The sequence below is a fragment of the Colobus angolensis genome, unplaced genomic scaffold (assembly GCF_000951035.1).
Source record: "Colobus angolensis palliatus isolate OR3802 unplaced genomic scaffold, Cang.pa_1.0 Scaffold204, whole genome shotgun sequence".
Lineage (NCBI taxonomy): Eukaryota > Metazoa > Chordata > Mammalia > Primates > Cercopithecidae > Colobus > Colobus angolensis.
In genome coordinates, this window is record NW_012115200.1 from 2,529,217 (window position 1) to 2,543,384 (window position 14,168).

A 14,168-nucleotide genomic window follows, 5' to 3' on the forward strand; every position below is an offset into this window, starting at 1 on the left:
GTAGACTCTTGGAGATCGTCTATATCGTCATTTGTCTGCACATAGAGACAGTTTTGTGTCTTCCTTCCCAGTTTGTATGTCTTTGTCTTCTTTTTACTTTTTGCCTTGTTGCACAACTAGGGCTCCAGGCACAAATCCTTGCCTTGTTTTTCATCTTAGAGGGAAAACACTATCCTTCCACTATTCAGTTCGACGTTAGCTGTAGATCTTCCTTAGATGTCCTCTGTCAGTTTGAAGAAGTCACCTTTGATTCTTAGTTGACTCACACGTGGTTTTTTGTGCTGTTTTGTTTTTAATCTGAATGGATGGTGAATTTGACAAATGCATTTTCTGAATCTATACAAATAAACTTATTACTTTCCTTCTTTGTCTTTTGATAAATAGCTCTGATGGATTTTCTAATGTTGAACCAGCACTGGATTCCAAAAACAAAACCAAAAACAAAACAAAACAAAAACTCACTTGGTCATGATATATTATCAACTTTAAATATGGCTGGATTTGATTCGTTAATGTTATCTTAAGCCTTCTTGCATGTATGTTCAAAAAGTGTATTGGTCTGCTATTTTCTCTCTGTAATAACCACTTCGTTTTTCTGTAAGGGTAATGGCTACTTTAGAAAAAATTACTTAGGGAAAATTATTTCATTTTATTTTCTGAACAAGTTTATTTTAATTTGTGTATTATTTCTTCCTTAAGTATTTGGTAGACCTCACCAGTGAAGCTGTCAGGGACTGCATGTTTTCCTGTTGGAAGAGTTAAATCATAAATTTTATGTTTTTATCAGATACAGAGTTATTCATGTTTCCTATTTCTTCTTGAGTGAGAACTGGTAGCTTGTGACTTACAAATAACTTATTTCATCTAAGCTGTTGCATTTATGATTATAATTTATGTTTTCCTATTGCATGGCTAGTGTTAAGATACATCACAATAATATCTTTTTTTTTTTATTCCTGACATCAGTAATCTGTGTTGTTTTTCTTTCCTCTAATTCTTTATAGCCAGGGGTTTATAAATTCTATTGATCTTCCTAAAACATCAAGTTTTGTTTTCATTGAGTTTCTTTATATTCTTCTGTTTTTAACTTTTTAATTTCTGCTGTTATCTTTATTATATCCTTCCTTTAGCTTGTTTGGATTTAATTACTTCTATTTTTTCTAGTTTCTTAAGGTTAAACTTAGATCATTAATTTGAAGTATTTCTTGTTTTTTTAATATAGGCGTTTTAATGCTATAAATGTCCATCTAAGCTATATCCAACAAGAATTTTTTTGCTATATTGATTTTGACTTTCTTTTATTTTCATTTTCATTCTATTCAAAATATTTTCTTATTTCCTCTGTTACTTTTTTCCTCTGTTACTTTTTCTTTGACCTATCCATTACTTAGGAGCATTCTGTTCTATTTTCAAACATTTGCAGGTTTTCTGGGTATCTCAGTTACTGATTTCTAACTTAATTCTGTTGTGGTTGGAAAATAAATTGTGTATACTTTTTTTTTTTTTTTTTTGAGACAGAGTGTCACTGGAGTGCAGTGGCACGATCTCGGCTCAGTGCAACCTCCACCTCCTGGGTTCTGGTGATTCTCCTACCTCAGCCTCCCGAGTAGCTGGTACTACAGGCACACACCACCACACCTGGCTAATTTTTGTATTTTTAGTAGAGATGGGGTTTTGCCATGTTGGCCAGGTTGGTCTCAAACTCCTGACCTCAAGTCATCTGCCCTTCTCGGCCTTCCAAAGTGCTGGGATTACAGGCATGAGCCACCGCACCCAGCCCTACTTTCAATTATTTAAAATTTTTGACTTGTTTTATAGCTTAGAATATAGTATTGATGAATGTTTCATGTGCAGATAAAAATATATATCCTGTTACTATAAAGTAGAATGTTCTATACGTGTCAATCAGGTCAAGCTGTTGGACAGTATTATGTAAGTTCTCTAAATTCTCACTGATATTCACTGATGAGCTTTCATGCTCCATCAATTGCTGAGAGATGTTGAAATCTCCAATTGTAAACACGATTGTCTATTTTTTTGTTCTGTTCTATCAGTTTCTATGTTGTTAATTTCTTTTATTAAATTATTAGATTAAATGTATTTGATTAAATTTTATTAGAAATCTTTATCCTCAGTAATACTTTTTGTTCTGAAATCTAATTTGTCAAATATTAATACAGTCATGTCAGCTTTCTTTTGATTTGTATTTACATGTTATATCTTTTCCAGGCCTTTGCTTTTATGCTCACTGTGTCTTACAAAAAGTGAGTTTTTTATAGACATTGTATATTTGGAACTGAAAACCTGAAAACTTCTGTCTGTTCATTAGGGAGGTTAGATCTTTATATTTAAATCTACCATTTCATAGTTTTTAAAATATTTGTTCCAACTTTACTTTGATCCTTTGCTTTCTTGTTTTGTCTGCTTTGGGGTTGAGTGATCATTATGATTTCATTTTTATCTCCATAATTATTTTATTAGTTATAATTCTTTACAATTTTAAGTGTCTGCTGCTCTACTGCTTTATAGCTTTTGAAGATGTCTTATATCTTTCAAAGATAAAGTATATCTTCATCTTAGAGGGAAAACATTATCCTTCCACTATTAGAAGCTGTAGCTCTTCCTTAGATGTCCCCTGTCAATTTGAGGAAGTCCCCTTTAATTTGTAGTTGACTCATAGGTGATTTTTTGTATAGTTTTGTTTTTAATCTGAATGGATAGTGAGTTTAAAGACATACCTATATCTTCAAAAGATATAAAGTATGGCTTTAACTTGTCACCTTCAAAAAATACTATAGCACATAATGTATAGCACAATAGCCTTACAGTTCCATACTTCCAAGTCCTTACTTCCATGCTTTGTGAAATTTTTGGCATGCATTTTTATTTTGTGTATAATTTTACTCATTATATAACTATTTTTGCTCTTTATACTGTCAGTTATCTTTTAAAACAAGTAAAAACAGAAAAATAGATATTTTACTTCATGTATTCCATTTCGAGCATGCTTCTTTTGTGTAAAGGTAACTTTCTCCACGCTGGTGTATTATTCCTGACTGATAAGCTTCTTTGTAATTTCATGAACTGCAAATCTACAGAGAATGACTTCTTCTCAGCTTTTGTTTGCTTATTAAAAATCTTTATTTCACTTAGCTTTCAATAATTGTTTCTGTTTAGTATAAAGTTCTTTGAATCAGAAGTTTAAATATGATTCATCTAGTTATCAATTTCAGCTTTTTCTTGTTTTTGCCATTTATTAGTCTTACAGTTTGCTGAACTTATTGGACTTACAGCTTCATAATGCCCATTTTTATCTCCTTTGTTCATTACAACTTCAAATATTCTATCTTCCATGCGTTCTCTCCTTGCCCTTTTCAGACTTCAATTACACATGAGTTAAACCATTTGATATTCTCTCCTGGCTCTGGAAAAGGGTGTTCCATGTTTTCAGTTGCTTTCTGTTTTTGTTACTGGTCTGTTGATCTATCACTAATTTCATTAATTCTTGGCTGTATCACATCTACGCAGGAGTTCATCAAAGTAATTTTTCATTATGCAGTGTTTCATTTTTTCTGATATTTTAATTTGACTTTCTTATATTTTTTATATCATTGATGAAATTCTCCTTCTGTTCATTCATGTTGCTCTCCTTTCTGTGAGTTAATTTAACATGCTAATCATGGTCAATCATAGGACTGTCTGATAGTTCTAACATCTGTGTCATCTTAGGGTCTGATTCTGTTGATTATTTTGTATCTTGTCAATAGTTTATCACTTCTTGCTTGGTTTGTGTGTCTTGTAACTTTATTTATTAAGTGCTAGGCATCATAAATAGAACATAATGAATGAGATAATAAATACGGTTTACTTCTGGGAATGGGCACACCCCTTCTTGTATCAAGCTGTTAGTGAATGCAATTTTGTCAGTGTATTCAGGGGGTGGATCTGGACTTGGATTTTGTTGTCATGGTTGCCTTCAATGCACCATAAGCTTCAAATCTTTTAAAGATGTATTTTGCTTAAGACAAATTCTGGGGTGTGTGAAAATCTTTTTCAGTATTTGTACCCTTACCCCAGCTTTCAGCCAGCCTTACGTCCCTGCACCACAGAAAAGATTTCCTACATGTCCCTCTCCTTCCACCAGTGATAGGGGGTTATTGCTTTTTACTCAGTACTTGCTACTGGTTAGTGGGAAGAAATCCTTGTCAATTTCAGTCCTACCTAACTTTGTTCATTTGGTCTTGAAGACTGGGGGTTTCTTACTCCTTCTGCTTTTAACAAACGTGAAGAATTTTTAAAGGCTTTATACTCTCATGATCCTTCTCATCTCAATTTTACTGACACAATTTATGTATCCAGATTATGATTATTATAAAAAACTCTTGAAAATAAAAATATTGTTTTAAATTTTTCACTCATTCCTGCAACCAAATTAACAAATATTCATATATATCCTAAAGGTTAACAGAAATTGTTGTTAATTACAGATATTTTGAAAACTGACATCTCCATTGTTAGTTCTTATTTAACTGTATTTATCACTTATCTGAGAAAATTAAAAGAAAAAATGAAATTTGATAAAATAAACTTTTTCCAAATGTCTCATATTTCATAGAAGAATTCTAAAGTAATTGTGTTTTCATGATTTGAAAACTGAGAAAACATAACCTCAAGTCTGCTTTTTAAAAAAATTCATACTGATAATTGCTTGAGAAAATAGGATCAGTGTGAACACATTCCAAATAACCATATAAAAGTAAACAAAATGAAATAAACTGTAAATGTCACCCACAAAAATAAAAACAGAATAAATCAAAAGAATACCAAAAGAAAATGAAAAAACAGAATGTAATAATTACAGATAAATATACATACAGTGAATTAAATATAAATGTGCTAAATTTCATTTTCAAAAAGCAAAGGCAGACATTGTACTTTTAAATAATTGACCCGAGCTTAAAACAAAAATAAGGCAAAAGTTGATAAGAAGAATAAAATACAAGATGTGGATACAGCAGCAGCAACATTAATTTTAGACAAAGAATTTGAGGTGAAAACATTAGGTGTGGAAAAGTCAATTGATTGCTTTTTTAAGAACATCTTTTCCATACTAATGCAGTTGTATGACTTTCTTGTGAGGCATAAATTGCTTCAATCACAAGATGCGTTCCTCATAATTCTCCAAACTTTTCTCCATGAACCAAGCTTGTCTAGTACTGCAGAATGGTCTGAAGCTGTATCAGCTTCTGTGTTCTTTTAAGCAGTGTCTCCAACATTCATAAAATGCCTCCAGGATACGGTGAGCAGGATATATGACCTGCCTAGCTCCGTTTACTACTTCTGCTGAAATCTGTGTTTTGTTTTTTGTTTTCTGTTTTTTTGAAAGGAGAGATATACATTTTTTTCCTTTTCTCATCAAATGGGTTTTATTTAACCTTATATATATATTGACTTATTTTCCAACCTGACTCTGGTATAACATTATGAGACAAGGAAGAAAAACCAAAATATTTTCCCCAAAACATGTTTCTTTGCCATATCTTGAAATGGCCCTGCAAGTCATCTTTGGTGGGGGAAAATTTGCATCCGTAAAGAATCTCTATTAACATAGCTAGATCTTTTACTTCCAGGCCCTCCCAATTCTTTTTTTTTTTTTTTTCAAATTTTTTTTTTTTATTATACTTTAAGTTCTGGGATACATGTGCAGAACGTGCAGGTTTGTTTTACAGGTATACACATGCCATGGTGGTTTGCTGCACCCATCAACCTGTCATCTACATTAGGTATTTCTCCTAATGCTATCCCTCCCTCAGCCCCCCACCCCCCAACAGGCCCTGGTATGTGATGTTCCCCTGATGTTCCCCTCCCTGTGTCCATGTGTTCTCACTGTTAAATGATCATTTATGAGTGAGAACATGTGGTGTTTTGTTTTCTGTTCTTGGGTTAGTTTGCTGAGAATAATGGTTTCCAGCTTCATCCATGTTCCTGCAAAGGACATGAACTCTTCCTTTTTCATAGCTGCATAGTATTCCATGGTATATATGTGCCACATTTTCTTTATCCAGTCTATCATTGATGGGCATTTGGGTTAGTTCCAAGTTTTGTTATTGTGAACAGTACTGCAGTAAACATATGTGTGCATGTGTCTTTATAGTAGAATGATTTATAATCCTCTGGGTATACACCCAGTAATGGGATTGCTGGTTCAAATGGTATTTCTGGTTCTAGATCCTTGAGGAATCACCATACTGTCTTCCACAATGGTTGAACTAATTTACACTCCCACTAACACTGTAAAAGCGTTCCTATTTCTCCACATCCTTTCCAGCATCTGTTATTTCCTGACTTTTTAATGTTCACCATTCTAACTGGCATGAGATGGCATTTCAATGTGGTTTTGATTTGCATTCCTCTAATGACCAGTAACGACGAGCTTTTTTTATATGTTTGTTGGCTACATAAATGTCTTCTTTTGAGAATTGTCTGTTCATATCCTTTGCCCACTTTGTAATAGGGTTGTTTGTTTTTTTCTTGTACATTTGTTTAAGTTCTTTGTAGATTACAGATATTAATCCTTTGTCAGATGGATAGATTGCAAAAATTTTCTTCCATTCATGAAATCTGTGTTTTTAAGGAGGTCAAAGCAATATAGGTTTGTTGTTTGCTTTCTATTTTACACAGATATCACCTTCTCCCACTGTTACGATCTGATTTTCACAGTCACATCTATTTATGCTTAAGAATCTTTCTATGTTGTCTTCTCTCATCAGATGCATAATCAGTTCTTCTCTTCAATGATTTTAGTTGGTAGTTTTCAGAAGTTTCTTTGCATTCTTTTCTCTTTTCCTCAAACTGTCTTTTCACATTGACCAACTCTCTTTTGAGTTTATCTTTTACTGCTTTTCTATGTTCTATTTTCTTTTACCTATTAAGATAGGCAAAAGGTGTTTTGCCTACAATGGTTACTAATTCCTGTGCAAAATCCATTTCTCAGATATGTTTCTCTTCTGGAGCTTTTGAGCAAATGAATCTTTTATGAAGCAGAATACTTCAGATGCCCTATCTCATCTTCCACTTTCTCTCTCCCTCTCTCTCTTAGTCATCTTTGAATGAAGAGAGGTACAGTCAGTGGTTTGGTTTGTTGTGGTTTGGTTTGTTTTGATTTGGTTTGGTTTGTTTTGGTTTGTTTTGTTTTGTTTTGTTTTGTTTTGTTTTGGTTTGGTTTGGTTTGGTTTGGCTTGTTTTGGTTTGTTTTGGTTTGGTTTGGTTTGGTTTGCCCATCATGGTGTTTGTTGGTAGAATCACGCTCTTTGATCTTAAGCTGGCAGGCAATGGGATATGGACAACTTTTCCATAAATCTCTAGTTTCCAGCAAGATCCTTCTATTTCATTTGCCTTTGTTGGACAGGTGCTGAATTAACTACCTTCTCCTCCCACTGCTTCATATTCTTGATGCAAATTATTTAATTCCTGAATGGCTTGAAGGACTCTGAAGCTCTTATTTTCAGAAGTGGAAAACAGAGACTCCTTGGAGGGTACTCGTACCACCCAGACCCTTCTCCACATCTGCCTGTGATGAACCGCATGTCCTAAGATGCAAGGTAAGCCCCTTCTGCCTGGGAAGAAGAGGGACTGGTAGGACTGCAGGGAGCGGGGAGGTGTTGATGGGGATGTGGCAGCTGATGCACAGGCACTGCTGAAGAAGAGGTGGTGACTGTGGGGCAGGTGGCCTCTCCCTGCCTGTCCAGCCCTGAATCAGCTTCTGAGGTCTGGGAATCAATAGATCCTAGATAATTTCTCAATTCAACCCATTCACAATGATCAAGAAGAATTTCCTTGAAAACTGCAAAATCATTAATTACAGATCTTAGTTTCTAGTGCAGGTGTAATTATTTGTGTGCCTGAATTTATTTGTCTGTGAGAAGGCTCTGCCTCTTCTGTGGCTCCTCTGCTTCCCGAGAACAAGTTCACACTTTCCTGGAGAAGCCAAGAATCCTGAGTGGAAGAATGAAGTCCCCCAACAGTCCATGAGGATCCAGGAGACTGACTCACACCACAGGTCTCATGTGATGAGTCTTGTTTGAAGAGGCCCCAGAGCCCAACCCTGCCACATCTCCTCTGGCAGCCCAACCACACTTGGCTACTTGGAATTGCCCGATCACAAAATGCTCCTTTTGATTTTGTGTCTTTGGACATTCTATGTCCTTCATTTGGAATTCATTAGACTGTTCCTGCCCCAAGGTGGCATTGGCCACAGAGGACTTCCCTGAGGATCCCCTTCTAAGGTTCTCCTCAAACACCTGCAGAGAGCACACACCACTTGTGTTTCTCCCGCAGGTCATATGTTGATGGACTAGCCCCCAAAGTGATGGCATCAGGAGGTTGGCCCTTTGGGAGGCTCAAAAATGACCAACAGGCTTGTTTACAACAGAGTGTGAGAGTGTGATGACAGGCGACCATCATCCTCCTGGTCACGAATGAGTGCAGTGTATATAAAAATGGAGTCCTTTATAATACTTACTAAAGCTTAGATAGCTTTTCCAAATTCATCCAAATTGTGCTTATATTATCTGAGACTCTGTGCCATGCAGTTAATTCCTAATCAACAGTAAGTGAGGGGTGATCTGATATCAGTCTCACCCCATCTCTACCAGAGAGATTCCAACTTAGTTCAAAAAACGATTCAGTTCATTCAAACAAACCTGCCTTCTGGGTTACATCATTTGGGTTCATAGTATAAATTGCCATTATCCCTAAAACAACAGTGCAGATTTTAAAAGTACTTAAAGAACGATCATTACAGAAAAATTACTACCTCTCCAAGAAAGGAAAATAAGCTTAGCTCACTAGACCTGTTTAAAATGAGCGAGTTTGATTCATTCTTCCTGCTCTTTGGGAGCTCTGATTCTGCTTCACTGATTAACTTGAAGGGGATCGATAAAATATATCTGATTCTAAGGCCATTTATTTCTGAATATAAAACTTTATAACAAGATTGATTGATGTAATATAACAATTGTATAATAGATTTATACATTATATATTTTATATATAGTACATACATACATTTGTAAATGCATACTTTTATAATATATTGGTGATATAAATTAGCTATAATGTATAAATTTATCAATTCATAATAGGATATGAAAAATTAATAGTAATTTTTAGTAATGACAGCATACACGAACATTTATGTGTGAGTGTCTTAATGAAGTTGTAATTTCTCATTAACTACAGTAAAATTAAAACCATTTACCTGAATTTTTAACTTACTTGGAGCTTACCCTACCTTCCACCTTTACTTGCCCCCCTCATCCCAGTTCTCTGTTAAGCAGTTAGTAACACATAAATAACCCCTTATATGTTTTCTTTGGCCTAAGAGACATTCGGTATGTGCATTCTAAAGTTGGGTAAATTCCAAGAATTCTGAAATTTATCAAAAAAGTAAAGTTTTCATGAAGCAACTCAGAAACTACCATCTCAAAACAAATACATTTGATTATTATTAAATTACCTTTGGTGTCAGGTACATTTCTCCCCATAACATAATTAAAATTTTAAGTGTTATATTCACATATGATCCATAAATTAAAAAAAAAAAAAAAGCAGAGAAGAGAAAATCTAAGCTTTATTGAATAGTAGACTAGGTTAGAATGAAAGGTTATTCTGCTATTTATCATGTTTATAAGAAATATTATTTTATTTTGTTCTTAAAAATAGATCCATTAATGGATACTCCATTCTCTAGGATGTGCTTATTTCACACTGCATGCCTGCAGTCAAAACATCTCACGTAACCCACAAATACATACACCTACAATGTACCCACAAATAATTGTGAAAATAATTTGTCAAATTTAAAAAACAGATTCATCCAAAAATCAAAAGAAGGTAAAATCAATACAAACATGTTTCTAATGAAGTATTGCATATTTGCCACACAATAGTAAGTGAACGATGTCCCGAAGATGGAAAATCTATGAGAGGTGACCACAAGCTTCTCCAACTAAACAGATATTTGGCACATTTATATATGGATTTCCTATGAAGAAGGTGAAGGCACGGTGGAAAATGTCTATATTATACTCAGGGGTGAACTGAGAGAAGGAAAGTTCACATAAAGACTTTGTAGGAACAGGTGAACTCATTTCACCATTTTTAAAACTACATTTGCTGGTTATTTTCATGACAGTTATGGCCAATGCATTAGGAAATTAAAATATTACCTTTTCATATACCAAAAGAACCTTCCAAAGTCATGTCATCCTCATATAACACATGCCACTGAATCATCATTTATCATCATTAAATCAAATAGGAAACATGATCATGTTAGTGTAAAATGTTTATAAATGTGTGCATATACCATGCTCACTCAGACTTCAATTAATCCCTAATGTGTAATTATAAGGACAAGCTGCAGTCAGAAATCATTTAGGCCTATGAGAAACACAATAGTTTAGTCGTTCTTCCTGACTTATTACTAAACAAGATTCATAGCAAATTGGAATAAATGCGTAGGCAAACAGAGAACAAAATAAATATATCTCCTAACCCATCACTGCATTATCCACAAGAACATCTTATTACTAAACTTTAGAGACACACATTGAGGCAAGCTTGGGAGGTAGGAAATTACAGAAAGGTAATGTAATTCTGAAGCCATAACATTCCATAATGGAAGGTGTTGCACGACAATTTTGGCACGGGTGGCATTTGCTTTCATAAAATGATCCACATGTTAAGGTGATTTTAAACATCAATTTAAAAATTCATAAGATGATTATATTCCCCTGTTACTATATAGGTTTATTATACAATCTTTCATCCAGGCATTGCTTCATGGGAGTCTGTTCCAGGACAAATGTTCTTTCAGGTCACTAGACTCCAAAGATAGAATAAAATCCATCTTTCAAACAGAGCATTTTATAGTCCATCTCACTATCACCGCAACATGAAGGCAAAATTCAGAGATCACACATGTTCCTGTGTCCTACAGACTAGCAAACGTTATTCCTTGCACCTCGCCACAGACAAGCAACATCTTTTGAAGAGTAGGCTGATCAATTAGTGCCCCTATTAAGAACTATCAGCAGGAAACCTGGTCCAATCCTAAAAATAGAGCACTGCAAGTACAATTCTGTGAAAACCCCTTCAGCCATCCCTTCATTTTAACATCAGGTCTCTTATCCACCCACCCCAGAAAAAAATAGTGGATAAGCTATCCAAGACTCGTTTTTTTAAAAAATCTTCATGTTTGTGAAAAGAAATTGTATTTTACCAAGATAATTGTTTCATTAAAATGACAAGTATGGTTTTCATATCTAAAACTAATTTGTGATTGAAGCAAAAATGAAAAGCACATTGTCACTGTTATTTGGGCACCAACCTGGGATGGGCTGAGGTGCTAACACCACTGTGGGGAGTGGCCTGGAGGCAGGACCCGGCCTGGACAGAGACACAGCGACTTGATTTGTCAGCAAATGAGGCTTTTCATGCCCATGGAACAATCTTGACTCCTCAGGATGTATCCACGTTGAGTCCAGAGCAAAGGAATTATTTAAAAAGATCTGTCCAAAAATAATGCAAGTATAACATTTAAGGCAAGGTACATGACAAAAGCTGAACATGACTATGAAAATATTTATGTTGCCTTATGTTGATCCAGCATTGAACATTCTATTATTGGGGACTCTATAAAAACATCATTCTAAAACTTAAAGGAAGTTCCACAGGGCTTCAATACCAATCACCATCTACTTAATATCTTCTGGGCTGGCCTTCAGCTATTGACTTGGTCACTTCAGCCCAGCAGGCAGTTCACTGATTGAAGAATCACCCCAATGAGATAATTACTAAGCTGTACAACAAGTCAATAATTTACTTCTTTAGTTTCCTTGTGAACAAAATGTAGTCAGTAAATTTGAATCCAAAAGCCAAAACAAACCATTAGAAAGATAAAAACTTAAAGCGTCATATGAAGAAAAACTGACTTTTAAAACTTGAACTGGTATTGTGTAATGTTTAAGTCTAGATCTTTGATCAATGGTTACAAATTTAAAAACAAAAAAATTTAAAAAGACTCTGATTCAAAAATTGGAAATGTTACATTGCCCTGTGGAATCCAAATATCCTAAACTAAAACAAAATGCCCCCACCTGACTTTGAACAGATCAATCCAAGCCTGAAATGATTTCTTTGTGTACCTAGATGGCCAATTTATGGCAACGAGAGAATACATGGATATTTTTGTTGTTACGGCGATGTTTAACAACTTAATCATTAAAAACCCCTTATCCAATTAAATCACTTGCATTTTTACCTTACAGTTAGGAATCCTTTTATCTATCCAACTTTTCCCAATAGGAGTTGCAAGAGCAGATGGGCAGAGATGTGGGAAGATGGGCACCAGCTCCACTGTGGAAGAGGGGGGCAGTCCTAGGGATGGAGAATGGCCACCAAACAGCCACTGCAAGCCAAGCAAGAAAAGACAGTTGCATTAGCCTGAATCCATCCACTCAACTTCACACCAAAACATTCTGGAATAACTGCTTTGAAAAGGGAATTTCAAAATGTATGTATTTGATTATCAGATAAATTTCCTTGAGAAAAACTATAAATATTTACCAATCAAAGAAAAAATTATAGTTTTCATATCTGGATCATCACAAAGCATTACCAACATTGCATTCTTCAACACTGAAAAAGAACTTCTAAGCACAAAACCTCAAGCACGAGGTAAGAAATAGGTTTCCGCACGAGGTAAGAAATAGGTTTCTGCTTTGAGATAATAAGAAACCACCATGAAAAAGAGAAATGCTGGGTATTCCCTTTCTAATTCTTAAATTATTTTTATAGGCAGGCATAGGGCTATATTATCCCTTTCAGTATTGCATTTTGTATTAATTACATTTGTCGTTTTACAAACAACTAATACTTTCAAAATGAAAATATCTAAGAAGTTAAGATTCCAAGTTTCACCAACACAAGGTTCACCAATACAAACAGATTCTATGGGGGAAAAAAAAACTAAGCATCTCATGACTTGAAGATCTCAATGTACAGAATAAAACATCAGTCATGGAAAGGGGCTGGTAATTCAGGACACCGTCTCTCTAATTAAAATAACTGAGATCTCATAAGGCACTAATAAAATGCATTGCTCAATGACATGGAACGTTTCAGTACCTATTGTTTTAAAATCATAAAAGCATTTGTGATGTTCCTGTTATGTGAAAATGTTCCTCTGGTTCTACATATTCTTACTTTACAGAAGATAGGTAGCACAAAAATATTTAAAATATTAATATTAAGGTTTTTTAAAAAATTTTTTCTTAAATTTATACAAGTGAAAAAATGCAGCTTTTTAAAACAGAATTTTAAAAAATGTAGTTCCTTGACATTATATACCTCTAGTGGCAGCATTCTGATATAACACCCCTCCAAAATACGGCAAAAACTACCAACGTTTATTGAAAATTCTCCAAAATAAACTGCATCACACATAAAAACACAATATCCAGGGCTGCATATGTGATGTATCATTAAGTTTAAAGACCAATTTAGCAGGAGTTTAACAACATCTTTTAGAAAAACTCACAAGATAATATTGGAATTAAATTAATCAAATGGTGTATTCTAACATAACACTCATTTGAATATGCTAATGAGGTCAATCCTTGGAATAAAATGCACGCTATTCCCTGATTTTAAATGCATCTGCATCGTTAGCTGACAATGAATCTTGCCAAAACCAGCCCGCCTAGCTCTGCTGCACCATTTATCAAAGGTTCAGTCACTTTTTAATTTCATGTCTTAAAAGCCAAACTCTTCTAAAGTGCAGTGTGGCATTAACGAATGTGGTGGACCCCAGCAGGCCTGGGCAGGGGAATCTCCGGTAATACCTCTCGGTACCGAAGGCAGGATTTCCCAGCCACTTCCACCGGTTGCAATTCTCTTAGGCATTGCCCTGAGTCTATTTTCAAACGAAAGGGGGAAAAAATCCAAACCAGATTAGAATCCGAAACAGCTATCGATTTCCAGCTTGCTTTCAAGTCTGGCGGAGACAGTGAAAGTCCTAACTTCTCCGCGATGTCAGCCACGGCCCGCGGCGGCCACGGAGTCACTTCAGCACCGCGCGGTGGACAGCGACCCCCGGCCTGGCG

The 14,168-nt window shown here is 35.0% G+C and overlaps 1 protein-coding gene across 1 annotated transcript in view; it reads right to left on the reverse strand.

Annotated features, from left to right (window-relative positions):
* TCERG1L (transcription elongation regulator 1-like) overlaps positions 1-14,168 on the reverse strand; it is a 227,564-nt gene that overhangs the window by 211,545 nt on the left and 1,851 nt on the right. Inside the window, exons 3-4 of the mRNA XM_011941987.1 lie at positions 12,326-12,472; positions 11,393-11,573 (exon numbers count right to left, since the gene is read on the reverse strand). Coding sequence (XP_011797377.1) covers positions 11,393-11,573; positions 12,326-12,472 — 328 coding nt within the window. The remainder of the gene's footprint in view (positions 1-11,392; positions 11,574-12,325; positions 12,473-14,168) is intronic.